Source organism: Lampetra fluviatilis, chromosome 43 (assembly GCF_964198595.1).
Source record: "Lampetra fluviatilis chromosome 43, kcLamFluv1.1, whole genome shotgun sequence".
NCBI classification, from domain to species: Eukaryota; Metazoa; Chordata; class Hyperoartia; order Petromyzontiformes; family Petromyzontidae; genus Lampetra; species Lampetra fluviatilis.
This window is the reverse complement of record NC_136317.1, coordinates 5823838-5839286: the sequence shown is the minus strand read 5'-3', so window position 1 is coordinate 5839286 and position 15449 is coordinate 5823838. Positions and strand designations below refer to the sequence as shown.

The 15449-nt window shown below is 47.3% G+C and overlaps 1 protein-coding gene across 1 annotated transcript in view; it reads left to right on the top strand.

The window, feature by feature from the left end:
* The first annotated feature begins 135 nt into the window (after positions 1-135).
* Positions 136-15449, top strand: part of IPO5 (importin 5) — a 37393-nt gene continuing 22079 nt past the window's right edge. Inside the window, exons 1-8 of the mRNA XM_078876196.1 lie at positions 136-289; positions 6633-6713; positions 8897-9092; positions 9843-9945; positions 10613-10709; positions 13562-13663; positions 14379-14504; positions 15223-15343. Coding sequence (XP_078732322.1) covers positions 209-289; positions 6633-6713; positions 8897-9092; positions 9843-9945; positions 10613-10709; positions 13562-13663; positions 14379-14504; positions 15223-15343 — 907 coding nt within the window. The 5' untranslated portion in view covers positions 136-208. The remainder of the gene's footprint in view (positions 290-6632; positions 6714-8896; positions 9093-9842; positions 9946-10612; positions 10710-13561; positions 13664-14378; positions 14505-15222; positions 15344-15449) is intronic.

Here is a 15449-nt window from a genome sequence, read left to right as displayed (position 1 = left end):
TCAGGAGTGAAGCCGGAGAGCGCCACCCCCCCCCCCTCTCGGTTGATGACGTACGCGACCCCCTTCGCCGCTCAATGAATGATTCTCGACCCTTACGTAACATGGCCGCCCGGGTGACTTCACCGTCCACCGGCGGCGCGGTTTTTATTGCTCGCGCGGGCTGAGCGCGCGGGCGGTGCTTTCTGGAGTCGGGGAGGAGCGCGGAGCCATGGCGGAGCAGGAGGCCTTCTTCCAGCAGCTGCTCACCAACCTCATGAGCCCCGACAATGGGGTTCGCAAGCAAGCCGAGGTAAGAAAGCGGCGGGTGGGGGGGGGGAATTCGGGAGTTTTGTTTTTTTCCCCGAGTGGGAGAAACCTTTGGCGCGCGTCTCTAGCCTCGGCCTCCTCTACTCGGAAGGCCGCGGCCTGGTTCACGTGTGAATTCCTATTAGCAGTTTGTCTCGGCGGTGGACAATTAACGCAATTTAGAGTGCGTGTTCTTTCGCGGGGTTGTTTTTGTTTGTTTGTTTGGGAGGTCGTTGCGTAGGTCGTTGCTCGCTCGGTACAATTGTGGGTGAAGTATGGCCCGCGACTCGGCGCGCCGACAAAACGCGTGGGGGGGGAGGGCCTGTTCAGTCACCGGCGTGGCGCCCATTGTATTCCCCACCGTCGATAAGCGCCGCCGCCGCCCATTGGCCGCGGTGGAGGCCTCTCGGCCAATGGGACGATCGCGTCTTGAGGTCGCGCGCCGTTGCAGCCAATGGGTGAAGCGAGATGGCTCGCGGCCGCGCTTATGTGGACTATGAGATGTGGCAGCTTGACAGCAGTGACTTGGGGTGCGTGCGTGGGGATTTAAAATTGTTTTTTAAAATAAAAAATGTAATCACGCTTTCTGAGCAAAGGACCGAAACGCTAAACAGTCCACAACAAACATCACCATCCTTAAAAGTTGTCACCTCTCCAACGCACCGGCGTGCTGTGCTGGTAACGAATTGGCCACGTTCTGTTCACGTGACAACCCTTACTAATTGGCCGTGTCGGGTGGTGGCGGGGTTAACGACACATTTGTCGCTATTGGTCGCGAAAGTCGTCTCCGTGTTAAACCTAGAGAAGAGTTCACAATGATGGCGAGCGGGGAGGGGGGTGATCGCACGGAGGTGGTGGTGGGGGGGTGGGTGACGACTTGGATGGGGCCCGTGCATGACAGCGTTGGGCCTTTCCCCTAGGTCGACTCAGCCTCAAATGAGTACCTGGTGCGATGTGTAAACATTGCCACTGGGGAGACAAAGGCGGCCGGGCGTGGTGTTGGCCACCCACCCCCTCGTGTGCCGTGCCGGCTTTCATAGGTGCTCGCTAACAGCACTTGCCCCAACATTCTGCTCAGGCTATACAGGGAATCTTTCTATTTGTGGCGTCTGCTCCTGATTAATCTTTAAGTTCGAGTATTACTCATTTCTTTAGAACTGCTTTTTGTGTAATATGTTTAGTTTGTTGTCCCCCCCCGCACGTTTGGCTACGTACGGTGCGACAAAAGTTAAACTTACACTACATGTCGTGGGGTAATAGTATGGAGGGGATGACTGCATGAGTGGTAGCATAGAATAGGGTGATATCATGGACGTGGTGACATGATAGATGGATAGCGTGGGTGACGGCGCAAACGGGTTGATATCATAGAGGGGGTGACAGCTCTGAGGGAGGCATGGCAGTGTAGACGGCGTGGAGGACGTGAAGCACATTGAAGGAGGTGGTCACATGGAGGGAGTGACGGGAGGAATTACGCCAGAGATTTACATCGGGGGGGTGGGTGACAGCATGAAAGTGGAGGCTGCGTGGTTGTTGACAAGATATACTATATATATAGTGGCATTTTGTGTTACATTAACATAGCGGAGAGCGACGGTGTGGGTGGAATCACGGAGGGGAGGGCAGCGTGGAGCGGCGTGTAATGGCATGGAGGGGGTTCGCACAGTATGCAGACGATGACACGCACTGGATAAAGGGGTCAACAGCACTGGCGAAAGTATCGAGAAAGTTGAGAGCCTGCAGAGGTTGACGGCTCGTACGAGTGAGGAGCTTATCGGAGTTGCATTGCGGTTGACAGCCAAACCGGAGGGAACGGCGTGCAGTGGTGATAGCAACTGGTGGCGTGGTTGTGGCTGGAGTACATCAACCATACCATTGGAACCTCCTTTGCCAGGAGCAAAATATGATAATTGTTTTTTTACCCTTTTATCTGGCAACAAAAATGGTGTAAATGTTTACCCCGAGCTCTCATACTCTGATGGTGCATTGTCTTTGAGTTGTGTGCCTTGTGGCGTCATCTGGTCCAACACCATGTGAGACTAGGCTCTAAGGAAAGCTGTCTCGGGTGTGGACCAATCAATTTCAAGGACAGTGCATACATTATCAGAGTTGTGTTTTTTGTTTGCATTCCGACCGCAGGTATTGTGGTCAATGCAAACATGACTACATCAACCATGTTGGAGCAAAAGGAGGGAACAACGTAATATTGAACTACTCTAGTTGTGGAACGGCTTGCAGAGGACATGGCGTACGGAGGGGAGATGGCATGGAGTGTTCGTAGAGAGGATCTCCATGCGGGATATGGGCATCGCTTATGACCGATGGATGGCGGAGGGCATTGCAGGACATTGTGCGAGTGGGAGGTAGGGCTTTCAGAGTGGACTCTGATTAATTGGAGTCATTATTCGAGAAAGGGATAACAGAGCAGGGAACAGAATGTGTTTGGAGATGCAGCAAAACAGTTGGGGCTTTAGACCTTACCGCAAGAAATACCAGTGCATGAGACGTGATGTTGCTGTAACATATCAGTCATTGTAATGGATCAAGGCCTGTGTTTATAACCAAGTGAGAGTCCATTGAGATAACTGTTTGATGAGGATCTCCACAATGTCTTTATCCCTTGCGACTCCAACTTGCCCCTCATTCCTAGATGCATATACTGTGCACATTAATTATATCAGACCAGGTTTGCTTTCATGTTTTGCCGCAAGAATGTGTGGCTAATGCGGACTTGGTGTCTTTTTAATAGGTATCTATTTGGTGTTTGAACATTTTAACGCCCGTTTTATTGCCAAAAGGTAAAGCCTATTCTTTTTTTTTCATACTAGATGCAGTTTGTAAAACGGACGTTATAAATTTGGATTGTAGACACCATTCAATACAGTACATATAGTGTTCCCTTCGGTTGGCTGCCCATTGGGACTGGGTTTGTCTTCGTATAGTTGTGTATCAAGTCAAGTTGTGTACACGTGGTGCTGTATCGTTACTGGAAGTACATTGTGCTTTGTACAGTTGGCTTCTGTTGGCCAAGTGTCACAGAAAATCTAGTGTGGGTAAGGAGAGAAATGGCTTGCTTGGTCAGACCTTAATTTAAATGACTGTGTAGGTGATACGGTCTTATGGGTGTTATTCAATATGTTGTCTGCTGAATCATGCCTGCTTTTCTGTGTCGTGTAATGTTTGTTTTGGCATTAAAGCCGCACATGATCCTGCGTCCGTTCTACAGCACCATAGACATACAAGAAACTTTTCTTGCCTCAAGCTATTTGAATAAAATGCAGAGTAACGGATGTAGAATTAGTTTCGTCAGTTATATTCATGATTTGTAATTTCCTCTGCAGCTCACGTTCTCATTTTACGGTGAAAGGGCTTTTCAAAATGTTGAACAAATAAATCCCAAATCGATGATTTGGGATTTTTTTTGTACTTGCACTTTCCATGGTATTTCATGTGATGTATTTTTCTACAGTTATTCACAAATGCATTTCACAGTGCTTGTGTGGAGCACTGAATTGGCAATGGACTCGCTAGACCACGGTTCAGTTTGGTTTTCAAGAATAATTTCCCATGGAACAATCGCATCTATTGAATCACCCAAGGGTGACTTTTGTTAAGATTGTGTTATTGCTATAGTTGAGTTGATAATCATCCATATTCCTGCGTCCAAGGTATGATACATTCACTTACAACACGAGTTGAAAATCATCAATTCCATTTGAAAATATCGTTTAACGTGTAAGTATGTTTGTTTATTGTGTACGATATGGGTAAGGGTGGAGCGGTGGCATAGTAGGGTTAGTGCATTGTGCTATGAACCCTGACCCGCGTTTGATTTTAGGCCACGTCTAATATCAGTGGCGAGTGATGTTTGGACCAGCCATCCCTTACCTTTTCAATTTGTTTACTTGGTGCCGGATAACATTCGTCTGGAAAGCCAAAGGCCGATGACTTAAAACATTATTTTATTTGTATGTGGAGACACAATGTGGTGAAGCATGGTCAATCAACCCCCATGACCGACACGGCAAAGAGAAGCCTCCATCCAGTCGAGGATTGAGTGAAAAAGAGCCATCATTTCATTATGAAATGTTCTGTGTTTATTTCAGAAAGCTATTGACATCGCAAAAAACGCACTTTTTTTGGGTAATAAACATAAAACCGAAACTGGTTCTGTGAATTTAAAGATTACCAACGCAAGGAGTTTGGTCACAAATGTGATGACAAAGCCAAAGGGCTGCCTTCTCCATTTAGCAAAATGGTCACAAATATCTCGCGGTATATGCGTCGGCAAACCTCGAGCACATGGGGAACTGCCTCTTGTCATCAAAACTTCAAAGCCGGAATGAGCTTTGGTCACTGTTTAGGAACTTGCCATTATTATTTAAATGTGTGCAGGCGCCCATGGCGGGGGCGGGAGGGGGGGCGCTGGTTATTGTGCACAGCTATTCAACCAGTGAAAGGGATTAGGCCTCAGTCCAATTTGGTGAGAAAAAAAGGGGAGAGGAGAAAAATTTACCCATGGTCAGCTGTTCATTCTGTCTAACCCTTGATCCATTATGGGTCAAGCGGAATCTATAAAATTGTGGATTTGCTTGATGAAATGAACCCATTGGTGCTCCCATAGCACCCACAAACTTGATTATTGCTTACTATTATTTGGCAATGAGGATCATGTGCTTTATCCAGAAACAACTTTGTATGATCTCAAGACGTTTTCAGAATGATGCAGCATCACGATGTTTGGCTAGTTCATATTTTTTACCAAAGCTGGAGTAGAGGAAAGTAAGAGTACTTTACAGAAACCTCTTCTGTACACCAGGGGAAAATTCACAAACTCATGTATGATCTGGCCCCATCACAGGCAAGCATGCATTTTGGGGGTTTCACAAATATGTGCGTGATAAATGGAAATCATGCTGTACGCTTGAGTTTGTAATTATGGTTGACTTGACACTGTTGTATGGTGCCTCCCTTCCACCTCACAGGTTGAGCAAATTATTTTGCCATACTGCACCACGTGTGTCAGTGCAGATCAGTGAAGACGGGACCATAGAAGTACATTACAATGACGAATTATGCTGAATTGGCCTCTGCTGCCTACAACAGCTGTTTTGCACATGCTGGACGCCCATCCAACTACTCTCCGGGATAAACCTTGCTTTGCTTCCAAGATCCTGACAATCAAGTCCATTCAGGGTGATCCGGTCGTAGGCAGGCTATCCAACACGACTAATTTATCGGCTGGCTCATACCAATATTGTGGGGGAGGCTAATGTTAAGCAGAATTGAGTGAACTTGAATCCCCCTTCACAGCGATATTTTTGGGTGCGTGCTTCGGCATTACTCTTGTGTCGAATGGTCGGCTCACATGCGCTGATTGATGGCTGCCCTCCTGCCTAGCGTGCTGTTGCAGAACATCGTGCAGCCCAGTCGTAGCCAATCGGCAAGAGTACATCGAAGTCTTCAGATTTGCCTTCTACCAATTCACCGAATCCATCCCATCTGATCAGATTCCGGAAGCTAAGCAGAGCTGAGCATGAGTTGCTTGATTTTTTTTTCTATGATTAATATTATATAGCGTCTTCCATGCAAATTGCATCTCACAATTTCAGAGGAACCACAGACAAAGCTGGAAGGTTGCCAGGCGGCGAGCCACCACCAGCAATTGCTCTGCAGTTCTTTATATTAAGATGGTTTCAGCCAATTTGTGAGTTTATACGTGTGGGAGGAAACTTCCGCATGCGATAGGGAAACGCTCTACCCCTTGCAGAAGGGACATGATATCGGTCCGCACTTTGCTGTATTGAATTCTGCTTGCAAGCCAGGTTATTGCACATCGATGCCAACAGAGAAGGGAGTCTCGCAACATTTTGTTATTTGCCCGATCCACTAACCCTTGTTCCCTCCACAAGCGATGTCTTAGAATATCAGGTTTTGTTGGCTATCTCTAGGGTTAGGTGGCAGTGCAGCAGTTGGCTTCGCCTACATAAATATTCCATGGATTTGGTCTGTCTTTGGAGTGAATCTATCTGTACAGAGCGTTGAGTGGTTTCCTCTCATTTGCACTTGATTTTTTATCCAATACCCTGTTTATGCATGGTGAACTTATACTTTTCTAAAGATTTTTCACATGGCAGAATTTTTCTCACGTCTACCTATATAGCTCATTCCCCAGCTAGTGTCGTATGCAATGTTGTATTCCACATCACAGATGTACCCTGCAACATAAAGCACAATGCACTGTGTATCGTAAGTCGTTTCCATATTTTTCAGCAGAGGAGCGAGCTATGACATTTAAAGTCTTAAGTGTTTGACGTGTGTGTTTGCGACTTCTTCTTTCTCCCTAGGAAGCGTATGAAGCCATTCCTGGGCCTTCAAAGTTGTCCTTCCTCATGAGCGCCGTGAGGAATGGATCTGGTGCAGAAGAGGTGGGTGTTTTCAGTGCCCTTGTCACCTGTCTTCGTTTGCTGGGGTATTGCTGGAGAACGCGACCGATGCAGTTGGACTCTCAGTTGCTGTAACGCTGCCACATGCTGCCCATTAATGTGCGGTGCAGAAGTGATGGTGTTTTATCCATTCATCCTCTACGATCGGTTTAATGGGGCGCCACAGTGGCGAGATCTTAACTACCTCGCGTGGTATGCAGGAGGTCTTGGGTTTGATCCTGATCATGACACCTCTCTGTTTGGAGTTTGCATATCTCTCTCTCTCCGTGAACTCCGGGTCCTCCAGTTTCCCCCCCTACATTTAGAATCAACATCACGTGTTTAGAGTCTTTGGCTGCTATAAATTTCCACATGACAAGCCACTTCGTTGAGCTGTCATTTGTGTCCAGGTCGCTTCTGACAAAAATCTATATAGCTCAGTGGGCCTTCCATGGTAAAATAAAAATAGTTTATAGTTTAATGACGAGGCCGTTGGGGCACCGTGCTCATGATCTTCCACCACCTTGCTTGGTGTTTTGACTCGTGGATCAGCTGGTTGCGGTGGAAGTCTGTCCGCTCTGTGCCAATCTGAGCCCAAGTTTTCCTTTGGAGCCATTTTCCTAGTCCCCTCAATGACACCTTGGAGGATGTGCAAAAATAATTCTAGTTTTCATTGTGCCATAGTGCCTAGGAGTCGTTCTTTGTTTCCTGATCAAGTGGTAATTGTGCTCCATACACGTATTCTTTGGGTCTTTCAGTAAAGTCACGTAGATAGGTTCAAAGAGAAGAACAAAAAACTACGACGTTTCGATCGCAACACAAGCGATTGTCATCAGGAAAAGATTTCTCCTTACGCGTGTTTGTTGGTTATATCTGCTGGCCATGTGTGTTTTATAATATTCCTCAATGCGTAGTGGAGACCGTATTGGGGTCAGTGAATCCCAATGAAGTTACATTATCAACATTACGACATGCGCGGCACGTAGCAGTGCACCGTTGCATCGATTAAAATATATTCTTCCGCTTGCGATGCGTGCGTGAAATCGTGCGTGTGAGAATTGTTAACGCTCTCTTCGCATATTTTGTATGTGATTGGTTTGTGACTCCCCGCAGCAACGAGAGGTGCTGCGTGTACAACAATTATTATTTAGTTAAATTATTCATTATTGAAACAAAAGTGCAACCTGGAATCTAGATACTTTTCATCGAATCGTTATATGCCTATCTCATGAACACGTTTTACATTAATAATTCAAGGAACATTCTTGCCGCTTTAGTTTCAGGATTCAATAACTATACAAAACTTTTGGTGCTTTTGTGTGTTTGAACAGCAGTTGCCCAAATGTTAAGAAGCCTACGGGGGCAGCCTGAACTGAGCCTTGGCCACCATTACTTGAATTAGTTTCCCTATCACACTCCCCGTCCCTGTGAGCACCTTGTTTGCACAGCGGCCTTCCCTTCCAGTGTATTAGAGTAGTTGGCATGGGCACTGGTGCAAGGAATTAAATGCCCCCCCCCACCCCGTCCAATCTACTCCACTTTTGGCAGTCAAGCACACTTGGATTCCTCTGGCACGTGGGGGCTAGTGCAGTAAGCGCGCACTCGATGGCTTTGCCACCGACTCCATTCCTGCATCGCCTCTCTCCATCCCCACTCTTACCTCCCCATCCCGTCCACCATCTATACATTCGTCTCCGCCCATATCTTCCTCCATCCTCTATCTGCCCATTCCTCCTTCCACGTAAGCAATGCAGATGTCCGGAAGAGAACACACCGCAGGTAAGTGTTGTCGATGTGAATAGGCAAAAACGGTTCCGCTTGGTTGGGTCATGTGTGCAAGGTAGGGGAGTGCCAATGTTGGCCTCCACGTTGTCCAGTGACCAAGGGGAAGAGAAGACATAAAATAAAATAGTGGGATACAGTTCGGAAAAATGTTGGAGGTCGCGTGTTGTGGGATCTGGCAGAGGCGTTGGCGAGGTGTGGCAGCATCAATGGCGATGGCCACGATGATGTCTTGACCTCCATCCAACTCTCCATCCCTCCCATCATCTCCCCCTACGTGCATCCATACTTCCCCCATCCCTACTGCCAACCGAGGAGTGCTGGCGCGTTTTCCATCAACCGCACACGCTCACGTTTTGCCCTTCCCCCGTCGCTTTGCTATGCCCGCTTGCGCCAACATGCAGACACGACAGATGGCGGCGGTGCTCGCTCGACGGCTGCTGTCCTCGTCGTTCGAGGAGGTGCACCCGGCGCTGCCCCCCGAGCTGCAGCTCGCCCTGCGCCAGCAGCTGCTGCTGGGCGCCCAGGACGCCTCGCTAAGCCCGAACCTGCGCGCCAAGATCAGCGACATCATCGCCGAGCTCGCCCGCAACCTCATCGGTAACGATCATCGACATGCTCATCAGAATCCACTGCTGGGTGAAGGTCTCCCCAAGCCGCCGCTGCCGCCACCTTTCGCGATCCGGCGATGTAACGATCCATTCGACACCTGCACTTGAACTGATTTCATAGTTCCATCTCCGGCGCGTTCCATTCCTTGGCTGCCACTCCGTTGTTATTCTTGACTATCCTCCATCGTCCCTTCCAGTGACGTGTCCTGCCCAAGTCCACAACAGTTTGGATAACGTCATTAACTTATTAAATTTCGATTTAAAGCTTTCGTGACTGTAGGGATTCATCTTCTTGGTTCTTTCGGTAAAGTCACGTAGAAAGGAGGTAATAAAATAATAAAAATAAAACATAATAAAATAATTCTCACGACGTTTCAGCCACAACGCAAGCAGCCGTCCTCGGGTGAAGACCATATCTGTTGGGGAGACAGCTTCATTTCAGACGCCGTGAGAATTATTTTATTATGTTTTATTTTTATTATTTTATTACCTCCTTTCTACGTGACTTTACCGAAAGAACCAAGAAGAGTCATTAACTTATGTTCTTTAATTCGTGTGTTCATCTTCCTGTCACTGTAATTCAAAGCACGGGTCTCAACTTGCTCCTTTGCGCACTTTTCCGCTTTTGTTCCATCGTAACAATAATGGTAATTGTATATTCTTTGCTCAAGAAATGAACGTTTTAGTAATTTTTTGTTTCTTAGAGGTTTTTTTTTCTCGCTCTCGTTTTGTTTCACAGACGACGATGGAAACAACCAGTGGCCAGAGGTGCTGAAGTTCCTCTTTGACTGTGTGAGCTCCCAGAATCCCTTGCTGCGAGAGGCTGCCCTTCACATTTTCTGGTAACGGGACACACTCCTGTCGCTGGTGCGTCATCATCATATGTTTTATCCATTTCCCTATTTGTATTACAGTTGTGTTGTTGTTTTGTCATGAGACAAAGTATCCATTGTGAACACTCATAGCATTGCAAACACTTGCGATGAGAACTAAACTATTTTTATTATAGCAGGTAAGGCCCACTGATTTATATAGCTTTTTTCCAGAATTGATAACTTCATAAAGCGGCTCATCATGTGGAAATTTATAGCAGCTAATGGCTCTAAACGCGTGAAATTGATTCTAAACGTGGAGGGAAAAACCAGAGGACCCAGAGAAACATCCACACAACCATGGGGAAAACATGCAAATTCTAAATATACAGGCATCAGGGTCGGGATTTAACCCGTAGCCTCCTGTATACCAGGCGAGGTAGTTAACATCTCCTAGCCACCGTGGCAAACCATGGAAGAAGATTTGAAAGGGCCACGTCTGACATACCTTCATCTGACCTTTTAGCCAAAGAACCTCAACTGTTCTTCCCCGGTTATGGATAAAGAACTCTCACGTGGAGTTTGGCATAATTTACATGTTTTATATTATCCGTTTTATCCGGACGACCCTTGCCCACCCCCCATTACCTGCTGCTTTGCGCTAAACACAACATTTTGTTTGAATTTCCCCATGCAGGAATTTCCCCGGCATCTTTGGCAATCAGCAGCAGCACTACATTGACGTGATCAAGCAGATGCTGGTCCAGTGCATCCAGGATCAGGAAAACCCCAAGGTGTGGAACACGTGCAGTGAACTTTCTATCGGTTATGGGCGCCACGATGCGGCGGTACGGCGCATTGTCGTATCGTATAAGTACGACAACAAATACATTTATCCGTTCTGAAAAATATTATCTTATCATTGGGAATAAAATTTTTATATATATTTCTTGTTTTTTTCTGTTTTCAAATGAGCAAAATACAAGTAACATTGTAAATAAATAGCTATGGGATGCTGCCATGGTTTAGGGATTAGCACACTCCGCAGGTCCGCTCATTTGTTATCCCAGAGCGGCAGATGAAACCGTGGACAAGTCTGTATCGATGTGTACACGGCAGCTGATCGGCTGGCAGCACGTGGTGGGGTAAAGTGTGGATACTCCCACAATCTTCCAAGATGTCTGGCCTTCTGGGAAGAGGAGTAGACCAATTCCCCTCGAGAGGGTCTCTAGAGCTTCCCCTAGTGAAGGCCGTCACGGCAGTCGTGGTGTGAGCAAGCAATTGCAGTGCTGCACCTTTAGAATGTTTATATGAACACATTCCTGCCGAGGGAGCTGGCAGGAACGTTGGGTTGCTCGGTCAATGGCCTGCAGGGTCAACGGCGGCGTGGTGTATTCCGCAAATATGGCTGACTGTGAGGGCGGGCACAAGCCGGCGTGAGTAGGTTAAACGTTGAGTTTTTTAAGGGCACCACGGGGTGACCAACCCCTCCCCACCCAGCCCCACCCAGCCCTTCCCCTCCCCACCCAGCCCCTCCCTCCCCACCTAGCCCCTCCCTGCACGGCGGACACAATAATCCCCTGTGGGCTGGTGTAACCAGGAGGTTCCTACCAGTATGACATTGTATAATGTCGTATCATGGACTCTTATCTCACGACAACCATAGTAAACTCATCAGTTGTTTTTATCCAATAATAATCCAGCCGAGTACACTTCCAATTAGATACACAGCTCCTTCACAAAGCGCAATCTGCCAGGCACACTGAAATGTGCCACCAGTCTCAACTTATTTACGTCTTTAATTCCATCGCACGCAACATTTACAGCTGTTACAGTAGGAGTACATTCTACGTGCACTGGTGATGAGCACACTTTAATTATGTGTATTTATGTATACATTGTACAAATACATACTTTATATTTTGTCGATATTTAAAAAAAAAAGTTTGTATACGTGTCATTACTTGCTTGCTATGTATGCGTCAATTGACAACCCTGGACACCCTTGCAAACGGGATGTTCCATCTCAAGGGAATATACAGGTGGAATGTTTAGAAAGTGTCAGGGCCAACAATCGCACGCATTGATCCTAAAAAAAGATTGCAGGCTCAGCCAAAATATGTTAGCAGCCCTTCTGCAGGCGTGCCTCATAAATAACTAGCATTGTACTGGCGTGCGGTCGGCTGCATTGCGATTCACTCACTGCAGCGATTCAGAGTGAAGTGAGCCATTGCACTTGTTTGTGCCTTAACTTGCCCCTTCTTTACATAGACAAGTGTGGGGTTTGTTCAAACTGAAGAAGTGTGCACCACATGGCCCCAAGGGGGTTGAATGGCTAGTCATAAATATGACTTGATTCATTGGCAAGCTCCAATTAAATACTAATCCTGTATCGAGCAAGTAACAGTCCGATTCGAAACCTGGGTTAGCATTTACATCTGCAATCTACTACTGCTCACTGTGTAGCGTATCAATTTTACTTGCCAATTGATGCATAGCATTGTGACTTAAGTGTCTGGTTTGGCTGCATACTTAATTTCTGTTGTGTTGCTCATTTATGCCCAGCTGGTTAACATGTCGTTCATAATTAAATGTATTCACTTTTTTCTAGGCTCTTGACTATTTTGCAGGAGATTAATACAGTGACATATTTGGCAAATTCTTTTGAGTAGTTTTTTTTTTTATAGATATCGCTTTCTCATGCACCAACATTTTGCCTTCACAGTGCTACATTACAAGGTTATTTTAACACATTCCTGCGGAGGGAGCTTGTAGGAACGTTGGGTTGCTCGGTCAATGGCCAGGGTCAATGGCGGCGTGGTGTATTTCGCAAATATGGCCGACTGAGGGCGGGCACAAGCCGGCGTGAGTAGGTTAAACGTTGAGTTTTATAGGGGCACCACGGGGTGACCAGCCCCTCCCCTCCCCACCCAGCCCCACCCCTCCCACCCCCACCCAGCCCCACCCTCCCCACCCAGTCCCTCCCCACCCAGCCCCTCCCCACCCAGCCCCACCCCTCCCATTTTTGGATGCACGACGGACGGACAGACACAATAATCCCCTGTGGGCTGGTGGAACCAGGAGGTTCCTACCAGTATCATACGGTACAACATTGCATATCTGACTCACAGGGGACTGAGGTTTAGGCCGACGTGAAGAGGTCAGGTTTTTGAACATCCATAGCAAATAACAGTCAATCCATTCACAACTATGCTACCTAGAAAATAAAGTACATACTGCTTTAAACATGTGGATATACATTACTGTACTTTAGAAGTTAGCAAATGTGCTTGAGATAAAAAATACATCAATGTCGAATTTGTTAACGTCTGTTTTAATACTGCACTGGGCTTGGACGTTTAATTGGTTAGGGTGTGATATTGGGCTGTGTTATATGTGATGTTGTACTATAATGAGTACCACTTAGTGTGAAAGTCAACAGTGGTTGTCCTATGGGGAGACTCGCCCTTGCTGGAGGAATGTGGAATTGCCACCACTGGCTCTTCAGTGCTGTAACAAGGAGATGAGCACCGATGCCTCAGAGCTCATTTGAGCAGGCAATAACTTTTATTTTTGAGTGTACTTGATGCTCAGATGTTCGTGTGCGATTGATATAAGTTTTGTTTGGACTGGGAATGCCCTGCAGGTTCGGATTCAAGCGGCCAAGGCGACTGCCTCCTTCGTGCTGTCTCAGGAGCATCTGCCGGTCCAGAAGCACTTTGCAGACCTCCTGCCCGGAATTTTGCAAGTACGTGGGCCCCTTCACAACAACGACCGCAATGACGACCTGCGTTTATAGTGCCTCCTGAACGTAAAACAAACGTAAACAAATACAAATTAGGAAACGGAAGGGAATGAGAGGATGCGTGCAAGGGAAGGGGAGAAAATAAGCCATTCAGAGTGTCTGAAAGCATAAGGTTTAAAATGATAGATGTTCGAAGAAATGTCTTCTTGTCTGTGGCATAAATGATTAGCAACTTAGAGATCTATATCCATGTTTGAAAGGGATGTGAAAGCTGCAAGGGTGAGGCTGCATGAAGTGCTGCAGAAGTTCACAATCCCTTCCGTGGTTCCGTCAGGGTCGGTGCAGTCGCACTTGCGGGGCTTCCTTTCATTTTCCACTTACGAAGGTGGTGACCAGATGTGGCACCGTGAGTCGTGTGGATTCGATTGAGAGTCACGTGCTCCACTCTTTTCAGAGAAGGGCCGATACCAGGTGGTGGTTCGTGGTCGCTTCCAATGTCCGACAATTTGGTTTAAAATTCAATGTTATATTCTTACGTTGTCAATGGAGACTGCGCCAAGACCATCAACTCGCTTCACTCGCAAATGCAGTTCAATCAAAGAGGTGGCTGGAACCCGGCTTCGATCCCTGGCCCTCGTCCGTGCTTGCCGACGTGACGTCTTCGACGCGGCGTTAGCGCCCAGCGACATCGGTGCTTTATTGTCTTTTGGTGGCGTAGGCGGTGAAGGACTCCCTGCTGTTGCTCGACGACGACTCGGTGCTCAAGTCGCTCGTGGACCTCGCCGACACCTGCCCCAAGTACCTCAAGGGCCACCTGGAGGACACCTTGAAGCTCGCCCTGCAGGTCCGTGCTCCCATCACGGCACCGCCAAGCGGTGACGCGTCGGTCTGGTCGACGACAATGGAGACGTCGCCGGCGAGCGGCGAAGTGTCGTGTTTAATGTCGTTAAACACCAGTGAGTGGAGTCTGTTTAACCTGTTCTCGTTCTTATGATGGATTTGTACGTTTTTCTTCCAATTCTCTTCTGATGACGTAAGTGTACATCATTAATACGTAACCGGAAGAAAAAATTAAATAACTTTATTGGTACCGAGGCTCTCTCAAGACCATGCGGGAGGGCGTGTGGCACAATTGTGCACCAGCTATCATAGAGTGCGATTGTGTCGCTAGAGTTTCCTGCGGTGAGTACAATAAAAAAAAAACGACGCTATGCCTTTCTAAATTAAATGAACACTGAGCCGCTTTAGCATTCAGAGGTGAATGGGACCCCCCATCCTCCAACTTGCAGACGTCTCGGAATGAGAAAGGGTTAATTGCATTTGTACATCCCGTAAATATGCGTCGTGTTCTTTGTGGTAGACGTTAAAAGTGTCGTGGAATTATTTAATAAGATAAACAGGAAGCCATGTGTGCTGGCGTGTCACGGTCCGTATTATCCACATTTGACAAATCGCTCGTGCCATTTGGCCGCACCGATCGAGAGCATGAGAATCGACTGATCGATTTGTCGTCAATGGTTTTTTTTTAATTCACGGTGACCGAGCAAAAAATCCTTTTGCAGATCTGCGAGGATAGCAACATGGGCAACATGAGGAGGCACCTGGGCCTGGAGGTGATTGTGACACTGGCCGAGGCCGCCCCGGCCATGTTGCGAAAGCAGAAGGAAATCATCTCGTTGGCAGGTAAAATGAGCAGAAACTAGATTTTCTCCAGAGAAGGTGTGTGGTGTGTAAGGGGTGGCCGTGGTGGCGAGATGTTAACTACCTCGCCTGCTATGCAGGAGGTTGT